The 13,637-nt window shown below is 40.7% G+C and overlaps 1 protein-coding gene across 1 annotated transcript in view; it reads left to right on the top strand.

Moving 5' to 3' along the window:
• Positions 1 to 13,637, top strand: part of LOC139762953 (uncharacterized) — a gene marked incomplete at its 5' end in the record, with an annotated part of 39,628 nt that overhangs the window by 23,810 nt on the left and 2,181 nt on the right. Inside the window, 5 exons of the mRNA XM_071688277.1 lie at positions 1,892 to 2,012; positions 7,304 to 7,408; positions 9,830 to 9,982; positions 10,894 to 11,024; positions 12,719 to 12,814. Coding sequence (XP_071544378.1) covers positions 1,892 to 2,012; positions 7,304 to 7,408; positions 9,830 to 9,982; positions 10,894 to 11,024; positions 12,719 to 12,814 — 606 coding nt within the window. The remainder of the gene's footprint in view (positions 1 to 1,891; positions 2,013 to 7,303; positions 7,409 to 9,829; positions 9,983 to 10,893; positions 11,025 to 12,718; positions 12,815 to 13,637) is intronic.

Here is a 13,637-nt window from a genome sequence, read left to right on the forward strand (position 1 = left end):
CAGGTGACTTATACTTTGGTTCCCTTCATCAGTCAAGTGTACAGGTGACTTATACTTTGCTTCTCTTCATCAGTCATGTATACAGGTGACTTGTACTTTGCTTCTCTTCATCAGTCATGTGTACAGGTGACTTATACTTTGCTTCTCTTCATCAGTCATGTGTACAGGTGACTTATACTTTGCTTCTTCTTCATCAGTCATGTGTACAGGAGACTTATACTTTCCCTCTCTTCATCAGTCATGTATAAAGGTGACTTATACTTTGCTTCTCTTCATCAGTCATGTATACAGGTGACTTATACTTTGCTTCTCTTCATCAGTCATGTATACAGGTGACTAATACTTTGCTTCTCTTCATTAGTCATGTATACAGGTGACTTATACTTTGCTTCTCTCACTTTCTATCATGTACCTATGCTTTTATAGCATTTGGTGACTTATACTTTGCTTCTCTTCATCAGTCATGTATACAGGTGACTTATACTTTGCTTCTCTTCATCAGTCATGTATACAGGTGACTTATACCTTGCTTCTCTTCATCAGTCATGTATACAGGTGACTTATACTTTCCTTCTCTTCATCATCAGCATACAGGGACTTATACTTTGCTTCTCTTCATCAGTCATGTATACAGGTGACTTATACCTTGCTTCTCTTCATCAGTCATGTATACAGATGACTTATACTTTGCTTCTCTTCATCACTCAGACATACAGGCGACTTATACTTTGCTTCTCTTCATCAGTCCTGTATACAGGTGACTTATACCTTGCTTCTCTTCATCAGTCATGTATACAGGTGACTTAAACTTTGCTTCTCTTCATCAGTCATGTATACAGGTGACTTACACTTTGCTTCTCTTCATCAGTCATGTATACAGGTGACTTACACTTTGCTTCTCTTCATCAGTCATGTATGCAGGTGACTTATAATTTGCTTCTCTTCATCAGTCATGTATACAGGTGACTTATACTTTGCTTCTCTTCATCAGTCATGTATACAGGTGACTTACACTTTGCTTCTCTTCATCAGTCATGTGTACAGGTGACTTATACTTTGCTTCTCTTCATCAGTCACGTATGCAGGTGACTTATACTTTGCTTCTCTTCATCAGTCATGTATACAGGTGACTTATACTTTGCTTCTCTCCATCAGTCATGTATACAGGTGACTTATACTTTGCTTCTCTTCATCACTCATGTATAAAGGTGACTTATACTTTGCTTCTCTCCATCAGTCATGTACACAGGTGACTTATACTTTGCTTCTCTTCTTTACGATGATAAGACTCTCCTAAGTTAGCATATCTTAATAAGACTCAACTGATAAGACGCCATCCTAACTTAGCCTATCTTAAGACAATTAGACTAAATTAATAAGACACCATATCTTACGATGATAAGACTCTCCTAACTTAGCATATCTTAAGACTCAACTGATAAGATTCTATATCTTACGATGATAAGACTCTCCTAACTTAGCATATCTTAATAAGACTCAACAGATAAGATACCATATCTTACGATAATAAGGCTCTCTTAAGTTAGCATATCTTAATAAGACTCAACAGATAAGATACCATATCTTACGATAATAAGGCTCTCTTAAGTTAGCATATCTTAATAAGACTCAACTGATAAGACACCATATCTTACGATGACAAGACTTCTTTGATAGCAGACCACATCTGTAAGATTACATAGCATGTCCAATCAGACATGCTATGAACTGATAAGGCTTATCTTATCTTACGTTACTAAGTTACTATAAAACACTCCTTCTAACACGATTGTTATACCCACAGTCGTAACAATGGGTGATTAAGTAGACTGTGACCAATTGGGATGTGGACAGGCGTTTTTAATCCTTATCTTTCTTATCTTTGGACCAGGGGAGATATGAACCCAGATAGCGAACAGAGAGGCGAGGTTGTCACAGCCATGGCTGACCTGGTCAATGCCCTTCACACACGTTCTAAGAAAGATATCAAGGCAAAGATAAGGAGTTTCAAGGTAAGATAACATCTAGGTTAAGATGTCAAGGTAAAGATAAGGAGTTTCAAGGTAAGATAACATCTAGGTAAAGATATCAAGGCAAAGATAAGGAGTATCAAGGTAAGATAACATCTAGGTAAAGATGTCAAGGCAAAGATAAGGAGTTTCAAGGTAAGATATCATCTAGGTAAAGATGTCAAGGCAAAGATAAGGAGTTTTAAGGTAAGATATCATCTAGGGAAAGATATCAAGGCAAAGATAAGGAGTTTCAAGGTAAGATAACATCTTGGTAAAGATGTCAAGGTAAAGATAAGGAGTTTCAAGGTAAGATAACATCTAGGTAAAGATAAGGAGTTTCAAGGTAAGATAACATCTAGGTTAAAATGTCAAGATAAAGATAAGGAGTTTCAAGGTAAGATATCATCTAGGTAAAGATGTCAAGGTAAAGATAAGGAGTTTCAAGGTAAGATAACATCTAGGTAAAGATGTCAAGGCAAAGATAAGGAGTTTCAAGGTAAGATAACATCTAGGTAAAGATGTCAAGGCAAAGATAAGGAGTTTCAAGGTAAGATATCATTTAGGGAAAGATATCAAGGCAAAGATAAGGAGTTTCAAGGTAAGATAACATCTAGGTAAAGATGTCAAGGTAAAGATAAGGAGTTTCAAGGTAAGATAACATCTAGATAAAGATGTCAAGGTAAAGATAAGGAGTTTCAAGGTAAGATAACATCTAGATAAAGATGTCAAGGTAAAGATAAGGAGTTTCAAGGTAAGATATCATCTAGGTAAAGATGTCAAGGTAAAGATAAGGAGTTTCAAGGTAAGATAACATCTAGGTAAAGATGTCAAGGTAAAGATAAGGAGTTTCAAGGTAAGATATCATCTAGGTAAAGATGTCAAGGCAAGATAACATCTAGGTAAAGATGTCAAGGTAAAGATAAGGAGTTTCAAGGTAAGATAACATCTAGGTTAAGATGTCAAGGTAAAGATAAGGAGTTTCAAGGTAAGATAACATCTAGGTTAAGATGTCAAGGGAAAGATAAGGAGTTTCACGGTAATATAACCACCCCCCCCTTATCCCAAGCATATTGGGTCAAAATGACCCCCAACCACCCCAACCCCTCGTCCAAGCTTATCAGGTCAAAGGTCAAAATGACCCCCCCCTCCCCCCCATCCCCCACAAGCTTATCGGACAAATTATATCACCGCGTCACAGATCAAAAGACATGGCCACCAGCCAATCCACCGCGTCCACAGATCAAACAGACATGGCCACCAGCCATCCACGCGTCCACAGATCAAACAGACATGGCCACCAGCCAATCCACCGCGTCCACAGATCAAACAGACATGGCCACCAGCCAATCCACCGCGTCCACAGATCAAACAGACATGGCCACCAGCCAATCCACCGCGTCCACAGTTCAAACAGACATGGCCACCAGCCAACTGTATTGAGTGTACACTTTGGGTGATATTCAAATCATTTCCATTTTTTTTTTTTAACAATCCTCATCATTTCTTTAACCTTAAATTAAGCTTCTAGCCATAAATAACTTCATTTTACATCATGTAAGTAGTTTTACAATAAAGATATCTCATCATATCTTACTTATCTTATCTAACTCATGTTAATCTTAAATTTCTAGCCAAAAATAACTTCATTTTATATCATGTAAGTAATTCTACAATAAAGATATCTTATCTAATCTTATCTTATCTAATCTAATATCTTATCTTACCTTATCTAATATCTTATCTCATCTTATCTTCTTATCTTATCTTATCTTATCTAATATCTTATCTTACCTTATCTAATATCTTATCTCATCTTATCTTCTTATCTTATTTTATCTAATATCTTATCTTATCTCATCTTATCTATCTTATCTAATGTCTTATCTCATCTTATCTAATATCTTATCTTATCTCATATTACCTTATCTAATATCTTATCTCATCTTATCTTATCTTATTCATCTCATCTTATCTTATCTAATATCTTATCCTATCTTATCTCACTTAAGACGAACTGATAACAAAATCCAGGTCATCAGAGAACAGACCTGGTCTCTTGAGAACACACACTGTTCTCTTCCTTCCTCAGGTCACTTCACTTCCTTCCTCAGGTCACTTCTCTTCCTTCCTCAGGTCACTTCACTTCCTTCCTCAGGTCACTTCTCTTCCTTCCTCAGGTCACTTCTCCTCCTTCCTCAGGTCACTTCTCCTCCTTCCTCAGGTCAGTTCTCTTCCTTCCTTCCTCAGGTCACTTCTCCTTCCTTCCTCAGGTCACTTCTCCTTCCTTCCTCAGGTCACTTCTCCTCCTTCCTCAGGTCACTTCTCTTCCTTCCTTCCTCAGGTCACTTCTCCTTCCTTCCTCAGGTCACTTCTCCTCCTTCCTCAGGTCACTTCTCCTCCTTCCTCAGGTCACTTCTCTTCCTTCCTTCCTCAGGTCACTTCTCCTCCTTCCTCAGGTCACTTCTCCTTCCTTCCTCAGGTCACTTCTCCTTCCTCAGGTCACTTCTCCTCCTTCCTCAGGTCACTTCTCTTCCTTCCTTCCTCAGGTCACTTCTCCTTCCTTCCTCAGGTCACTTCTCCTCCTTCCTTCCTCAGGTCACTTCTCCTTCCTCAGGTAACTTCCTTCCTCAGGTCACTTCTCTTCCTTCCTCACGTCACTTCTCCTTCCTTCCTCAGGTCACTTCTCCTGCTTCCTCAGATCTCTTCCTTCCTCAGGTCACTTCCTTCCTCAGGTCACTTCACTTCCTTCCTCAGGTCACTTCCTTCCTCAGGTCACTTCTCTTCCTTCCTCAGGTCACTTCCTTCCTCAGATCACTTCTCTTCCTTCCTCAGGTCACTTCCTTCCTCAGGTCACTTCTCTTCCTTCCTCAGGTCTCTTCCCTCCTCAGGTCACTTCTCCTCCTTCCTCAGGTCACTTCCTTCCTCAGGTCACTTCTCTTCCTTCCTCAGGTCACTTCCTTCCTCAGGTCTCTTCCCTCCTCAGGTCACTTCTCCTTCCTCAGGTCACTTCCTTCCTCAGGTCACTTCTCTTCCTTCCTCAGGTCACTTCCTTCCTCAGGTCACTTCAAGTTCTTCCTTCCTCAGGTCACTTCCTTCCTCAGGTCACTTCTCCTTCCTTCCTCAGGTCACTTCTCCTCCTTCCTCAGGTCACTTCTCCTCCTTCCTCAGGTCACTTCTCTTCCTTCCTTCCTCAGGTCACTTCTCCTTCCTTCCTCAGGTCACTTCTCCTCCTTCCTCAGGTCACTTCTCCTCCTTCCTCAGGTCACTTCTCTTCCTTCCTTCCTCAGGTCACTTCTCCTCCTTCCTCAGGTCACTTCTCCTTCCTTCCTCAGGTCACTTCTCCTTCCTCAGGTCACTTCTCCTCCTTCCTCAGGTCACTTCTCTTCCTTCCTTCCTCAGGTCACTTCTTCCTTCCTCAGGTCACTTCTCCTCCTTCCTTCCTCAGGTCACTTCTCCTTCCTCAGGTAACTTCCTTCCTCAGGTCACTTCTCTTCCTTCCTCACGTCACTTCTCCTTCCTTCCTCAGGTCACTTCTCCTGCTTCCTCAGATCTCTTCCTTCCTCAGGTCACTTCCTTCCTCAGGTCACTTCACTTCCTTCCTCAGGTCACTTCCTTCCTCAGGTCACTTCCTTCCTCAGGTCACTTCTCTTCCTTCCTCAGGTCACTTCCTTCCTCAGATCACTTCTCTTCCTTCCTCAGGTCACTTCCTTCCTCAGGTCACTTCTCTTCCTTCCTCAGGTCTCTTCCCTCCTCAGGTCACTTCTCCTCCTTCCTCAGGTCACTTCCTTCCTCAGGTCACTTCTCTTCCTTCCTCAGGTCACTTCCTTCCTCAGGTCTCTTCCCTCCTCAGGTCACTTCTCCTTCCTCAGGTCACTTCCTTCCTCAGGTCACTTCTCTTCCTTCCTCAGGTCACTTCCTTCCTCAGGTCACTTCAAGTTCTTCCTTCCTCAGGTCACTTCCTTCCTCAGGTCACTTCTCCTTCCTCAGGTAACTTCCTTCCTCAGGTCACTTCTCTTCCTTCCTCAGGTCACTTCTCCTTCCTTCCTCAGGTCACTTCTCCTCCTTCCTCAGGTCACTTCCTTCCTCAGGTCACTTCTCTTCCTTCCTCAGGTCACTTCCTTCCTCAGGTCTCTTCCTTCCTCAGGTCACTTCCTTCCTCAGGTCACTTCTCTTCCTCAGGTCACTTCTCTTCCTTCCTCAGGTCACTTCCTTCCTCAGGTCACTTCCTTCCTCAGGTCACTTCTCTTCCTTCCTCAGGTCACTTCCTTCCTCAGGTCACTTCTCTTCCTTCCTCAGGTCACTTCCTCAGGTCACTTCTCTTCCTTCCTCAGGTCACTTCCTTCCTCAGGTCACTTCTCTTCCTCAGGTCACTTCTCTTCCTTCCTCAGGTCACTTCCTTCCTCAGGTCACTTCTTCCTTCCTCAGGTCACTTCCTTCCTCAGGTCACTCCTCCTTCCTCAGGTCACTTCTCCTCCTTCCCTCCTCAGGTCACTTCTCCTTCCTCAGGTCACTTCCTTCCTCAGGTCACTTCTCTTCCTCAGGTCACTTCTCTTCCTTCCTCAGGTCACTTCCTTCCTCAGGTCACTTCTCTTCCTTCCTCAGGTCACTTCTCTTCCTTCCTCAGGTCACTTCTCTTCCTTCCTCAGGTCACTTCCTCAGGTCACTTCCTTCCTCAGGTCACTTCTCTTCCTCAGGTCACTTCTCTTCCTTCCTCAGGTCACTTCCTTCCTCAGGTCACTTCTCTTCCTTCCTCAGGTCCCTTCCTCAGGTCACTTCTCTTCCTTCCTCAGGTCACTTCCTTCCTCAGGTCACTTCTCTTCCTTCCTCAGGTCACTTCCTTCCTCAGGTCACTTCTCTTCCTTCCTCAGGTCACTTCCTTCCTCAGGTCACTTCTCTTCCTTCCTCAGGTCACTTCCTTCCTCAGGTCACTTCTCTTCCTCAGGTCACTTCTCTTCCTTCCTCAGGTCACTTCTCTTCCTCAGGTCACTTCCTTCCTCAGGTCACTTCTTCCTTCCTCAGGTCACTTCCTTCCTCAGGTCACTTCTCCTCCTTCCTCAGGTCACTTCTCTTCCTTCCTCAGGTCACTTCTTTCCTCAGGTCACTTCCTTCCTCAGGTCACTTCTTACTCCTTCCTCAGGTCACTTCTCCTCCTTCCTTCCTCAGGTCACTTCTTCCTTCCTCAGGTCACTTCCTTCCTCAGGTCACTTCACTTCCTCAGGTCACTTCACTTCCTCAGGTCACTCCTCCTTCCTCAGGTCACTTCACTTCCTCAGGTCACTTCACTTCCTCAGGTCACTGTGGGCTGCCATGACCCGGACTTCCAGGGCAACACCCAGTGTGAGGCACATGACCTGCTCTCGTCCCTCTTGACCTGGCTGCACAATGACCTGGCACAGGTACGTGAGGTCACACACACACACACACACACACACACACACACACACACACACATACACACATGGTATGTGCTCTTGGGTTAATTATATATATATATATATATATATATATATATATATATATATATATATATATATAATATATATATTATATATATATATATATATATATATATACGTAAGGGATTGACTTGCTATTTATATGTGTTTATTATTTCTATCATTAACTTCATCGCTGTTTCCCGCATCTGGATCTTCTCTATATATAAGTTCTAACTCGAAAAAGCTCCAAAAAACTTTGGAGGTATGTTCCAATTTTGGCCAAAAAACTTTGGAGGTATATTCCAATTTTGGCCAAAAAAACTTTGGAGGTATATTCCAATTTTGGCCAAAAAAACTTTGGAGGTATATTCCAATTTTGGCCAAAAAAAACTTTGGAGGTATATTCCAATTTTGGCCAAAAAAAACTTTGGAGGTATATTCCAATTTTGGCCTCATACAAGATGGCAACAAATTCCACCTTTCCCTTATCCATTTGAATCCATGTGATTCTTATAACTTGCCAAAAGACATTTCCAATGTTTCTAAAGTCTGGGGGTCTGGCATGAATGTGTGTGTGCAATGGCCATGCCAAACTCCTTCCCTTACTTCCGAATGGGTGACATTCACAATGGAGGCCTTGCAGTGTGTTATCATAACTGTATTTTACAATAGCTTGGATTGAAGGGGCATTTGGACAAGACCAAGCATTGAGGTCTGTTTTCGTCCCCCTTTTTTTTAAGTTACTATCATCACTCTTTGCTTTGTGTTCCTTGCATCATCCACAGACATATGCTGGTGTAATGTTTTGCCTTTAGACATATTCTCTTTGGCCTTCATTCTCTTTTGAAGTTACTATCATCACTATTGGTTTTCCCTTGTGTTCCTTGCATCATCCACAGACATACTGTCTTTAAGACATATTCTGTTTTGCCTTCATTCCCCTTTGCACCATACACAGTGTTACACTCTGGTATAATTCTAATAAGTCGTGAAGACCGAGAACAAATTAGTAGTGGTCCAGGGACATACATAAGACTTGTGGCACTCCACTGAAGTCCCTGCTTTAACCATGTCAAGAAGGTGTTCGTTTTCTTCCACAATGGAAATTTTCTGTTCAGTGCAAGAAGTCCCTCCATCCTACAATCTATGTCAAGAAGCTGTTCGTTTTCTTCCACTATGGAAATTTTCTGTTCAATGCAAGAAGTCCCTCCACCCTCCAATCCATGTCAAGAAGGTGTTCGTTTTCTTCCACTATGGAAATTTTCTGTTCAATGCAAGAAGTCCCTCCACCCTCCAATCCATGTCAAGAAGGTGTCCGTTTTCTTCCACTATGGAAATTTTCTGTTCAGTGCAAGAAGTCTCTCCACACTCCAATGATCTTCCTGGTTTCTTGAACAACCCTCCCTTGTGGCCTATTGCAATAGATGCCTACTGAGAATCCATATATATACACAATTGACAATACACTCAAACCTTATCCATCTCAGGCCAAGCTTAAACCTTGTACGACTCGGTCACTCATTAGTTTCTTAATTAATGATCTCTCCCATTGTTTTACAAGACCACACTCATCAGAGAAACTAGACTGTGGATTCAAAGCACATTGTCCAGGTCTGCTTTCTTAAAAATGAGCACGACATCTGCACTCTTCCATTTGCTTGGGCACTTTCCATTGCACCAACGAAATGCTCGACACTTCAATTAGTCTCTTAATCATACTTGCATAATTTTCCAGAAGGGATAGAGACAGTAAAATCGAACCATAAGTAAATTATCAAGTTTGAAATTACCCATTTGTACTGTGCGGGGAAGAAGTTTAATGTTTAGGCATGTATGTATGTATGCATGCAATTATGCATTTCTACATGTATGTATGAAGCACTTACCATGAATACATCTTATAGTATACTCCCCACATAAACTAACCATCTATATATATATATCTTCAATGTATATGTGCATACACACATGTATACGTCTCCGTTCTTAAAGAGTCCACGGGGGATATGTCTCCCATGATGATGTGATTATTACACGAAAGTGCACTTGGGAACTTATCCTATTTCATTTTCCCCCGTGGACTCTTGAAGAATATAGTTGATCACGCGCCAAATTGTGATCCTTTCCAATATATATATATATATATATATATATATATATATATATATATATATATATATATATATATATATATATATATATCGATGTCCGTCTCCCTTGATGATATGATTATTACACGAAAGTGCACTTGGGAACTTATCCTATTTCATTTTCCCCCGTGGACTCTTTTTAAGAATATACTTATGTGCCAAATTGTGATCCTTTCCAACATAATGTAAATGTATATATATACATCGGTCTGTGGATTTTCCCCTTCAGGTGAACGAGCTCTCCTTCATCTCTGATGTGTTCTATGGAGAGCAAGAATCTTTAATTACCTGTCAGAGACATGGAGTTGTGAATCGGTCCAAAGAAACTTTTGGTACTGTTACCTTAGCAGTCGTGGGCAATGGTCAAGTTCCAACCTTAGAGGTAAGACTAGAACATTATTATTATCATCATCTTTTCTTCTATCATGTAAAATTTGAGCTTTGGGGGAGTTTTCCAATTTGAAGAAATAAGTTTGGAGGGGGAAAAATGTGATCTTTTTTCTATCCTCTTTTCTTCTATCATGTAAAATTTGAGCTTTGGAGTTTTCCAATTTGAAGAAATAAGTTTAGAAGGGGGAAAAAAATGTGATTTGTTTTTTTTTTCTTTCATCATTAAATAGCATGAAGTCTAAACTCTTCTTTTCTTAAACTTGCATGGCTTGAATAGATCATTTTGGCTAAAATTTTGTAATTCAGTTTCTTCATCCATCATCAAAAGTTCAGCTCAATTTTGGGGAGGGAGGGCTTAAGGGAAAAGGGGTCCTTCTGGCTGGCATGTTCGAAAAAATAAAAATCAATTGGACAAATTTAATAGAGTTTAAACCCTATTTTGTCCAAAAAAAAGTCAGACAAACGTGTGTTTAAACCCAATTTTGTCCAAAAAAAAATCACGTAAACAAACGCAAGTGTGTTTAAACCCTATTTTGTCCAAAAACAAAACCCTTAGACAAACGTAAGTGTGTTTAAACCCTATTTTGTCAAAAAAAAATCACTTAGACAAACGTAAGTGTGTTTAAACCCTATTTTGTCCAAAAAAAAAACTTAGACAAATAAAATTGTTTAAACCTTATTTTGTCCAAAAAAATCACTTAGACAAACGTAATTGTGTTTAAACCCTATTTTGTCCAAAAAAAAAACTTTCGACAAACGTAATTATGTTTAAACCTTATTTTGTCCAAAAAAAAAAACCCTTAAACAAACGTAATTATGTTTAAACCTTATTTTGTCCAAAAAAATCACTTAGACAAACGTAATTGTGTTTAAACCCTATTTTGTCCAATCTCTTCCTTGCAGGAGCTGGTGAGAAGACACTACAAAGATGAACACATAGAGTGGGACTGTCCCTACTGTGGCTACATCCACATGTGTTCTCATACCATCCAAATCCTGCATCTTCCACCTGTTCTTGTGGTCCATCTAAGTAGGTAAGTTTATGGGATCTTCCACCTGTTCTTGTGGATCTTCCACTTGTTCTTGTTGTTCATCTAAGTCCTTTGTGGATCTTCCACTTGTTCTTGTGGTTCATCTAAGTCGGTAAGTTTATGGGAGATGGAGGTTCAGGATACATCATTAGGGTGGAGGATACAGTCTCCATCCTAAGCCTTCCCACTTCAAAGAAGTCTGTATTGCCCTGCTACTGGAAGTAGCGCAGCCTTGAGAAAGGCCCTGAGATTAAGAGAAAGGACTCTGCCACACAAAGTGGACCTAGGGTTATAATGAACCAATACAGTAAACCTTTGATTTAACGTCCTTATGATTTAGCACATTTCGGATTGACCGGACTGGGCAAATTTCGTTTCGGCCTCAGTGTGCCTCAACCTATCTTGTGGTTAAGATTGGATACAGAAATCTGTGAGTTTTATCCATGAAAAATAATTTTGTAGTCCTTACAATTCTAAAAAATGAACATCAAGTGACAGCGGAGTTAAAAGAAAGTGTGTGAATTGGACGTGGTATAACTGTCTATTGGATAGAGTATCCAAAAATGACCCATTGATTACATTCTCGAACGAACTTTGGACATTAATGGACACCCCCCTCCATCTTAAAGCAGTCCGTTAAATCGAAGTTATATTGTAAATAAATTAGATAGGATTGTCTGCAAGAGTGTGCATGGATATATATAAATTGCTGGGTACAGACTAGTAAGGATCGGTCTGCTAGACTTAAGCAATATATAGTACAAAAACAGGACAAGTGTCAAATGCTTTCTTTAATCATGTTAAAAATGATAATCATTGTATTTACTGGAGTAATGCCATCTCAGTTATTAACTCTTAAAACTCCTTTACCACGAGAAATATCATTGAATCTTTTTATTATTTCATACACAAAAGAACTGTAACTATATTAGTGAGGGTCTATACAATTTGGATAGCTTTATAGTTGATCAAATTGGTCGACATCATAAAATTGTATGATACGCATGTCGCCAGACTTGAACACACACAACCTCCATTCGGGTAGTCACTTGTTCACCAAATGGAGTCCTAGCTACATCTCTTTTTCGCTGTATATCAACTGACTTTGTTATATTTCTCTCTGGTGTCTACCCTGATGATGGATGCACTTTCGTGTAATAATCACATCATCATCAGGGGGGACACGAGTGCACTTTCGTGTAATAATCACATCATCATCAGGGGAGACACAGGTGCTCTTTCGTGTAATAATCACATCATCATCAGGGGAGACACAAGTGCACTTTCGTGTCATAATCACATTATCATCAGGGGAGACACAAGAAAGAAATAAGGGAGGCAGAATACTTGCCACGTATTCCCTGCATGTCGTAGAAGGCGACTAAAAGGGGGAGGGAGCTGAGGGGGGCTGGAAATCCTCCCCTCTCATTTTTAAATTTCCAAAAGAAGAAACAGAAAGGGGGCCAAGTGAGGATATCCCCTCCAAGGCTCAGTCCACTGTTCTTAACGCTACCTCGCTTACGTGGGAAATGGCGAATAGTATGAAAAAAAGTGTGTGTGTGTGTGTTGTGTGTGTGTGTGTGTGTGTGTGTAAACTACATGACTCCATCTATCTAAACGACATGACTCCATCTATCTGAACTACATGAGACTCCATCTATCTAAACCGCCTCAAACGTCTCACTTTGGACTCACAGGTACAGCATGGAGGACTCGGGCACTTCCAAGACGAAGGTTAGGTTCCCATCAGAGAAATTCACCCTCAAAGAACACACGACTTCAATGACACCCAGGTAAGTCCGGTCAATATAAATTACAAAATTAAGTTTGAACTGTAGCTAAGTCCGGTCAATACAAATTACAAAATCAAGTTTGAACTGTAGCTAAGTCCAGTCAATACAAATTACAAAATCAGGTTTGAACCGTATCACAATACAGTAATACACATTGTGAAATACAGTGTAATACAGGTTGTGAAATACAGTAATACAGGTTGTGAAATACAGTAATACAGGTTGTGAAATACAGTAATACAGGTTGTAAAATGATAAAAAACAAATATATATTTGCTTCATTTAGATCTTGTTGATACACAAGTTTTTAACTTGTCATATATTGGTAAAATATGAGAAGACGTGTATATTTTACGTCTCTGTGGTGTATAGTGGATAGCAGGCCTGACCACGACACCTTTTTGGATGGGTTCGAGTCTTAGTCTGGCCCAACCCACCCCCATACACATGTATATACATACGTCCACACACGCCAATATACATACCTACACAGCTTTCCATGGTTTACCCCAGACGCTTCACATGCCCTGATTCAATCCACTGACAGCACGTCAACCCCGGTATACCACATCGATCCAATTCACTCTATTCCTTGCCCTCCTTTCACCCTCCTGCATGTTCAGGCCCCGATCACACAAAATCTTTTTCACTCCATCTTTCCACCTCCAATTTGGTCTTCCACTTCTCCTCGTTCCCTCCACCTCCGACACATATATTCTCTTGGTCAATCTTTCCTCACTCATTCTCTCCATGTGCCCAAACCATTTCAAAACACCCTCTTCTGCTCTCTCAACCACGCTCTTTTTATTTCCACACATCTCTC

This window comes from Panulirus ornatus, chromosome 45 (assembly GCF_036320965.1).
Source record: "Panulirus ornatus isolate Po-2019 chromosome 45, ASM3632096v1, whole genome shotgun sequence".
Classification (NCBI taxonomy): domain Eukaryota; kingdom Metazoa; phylum Arthropoda; class Malacostraca; order Decapoda; family Palinuridae; genus Panulirus; species Panulirus ornatus.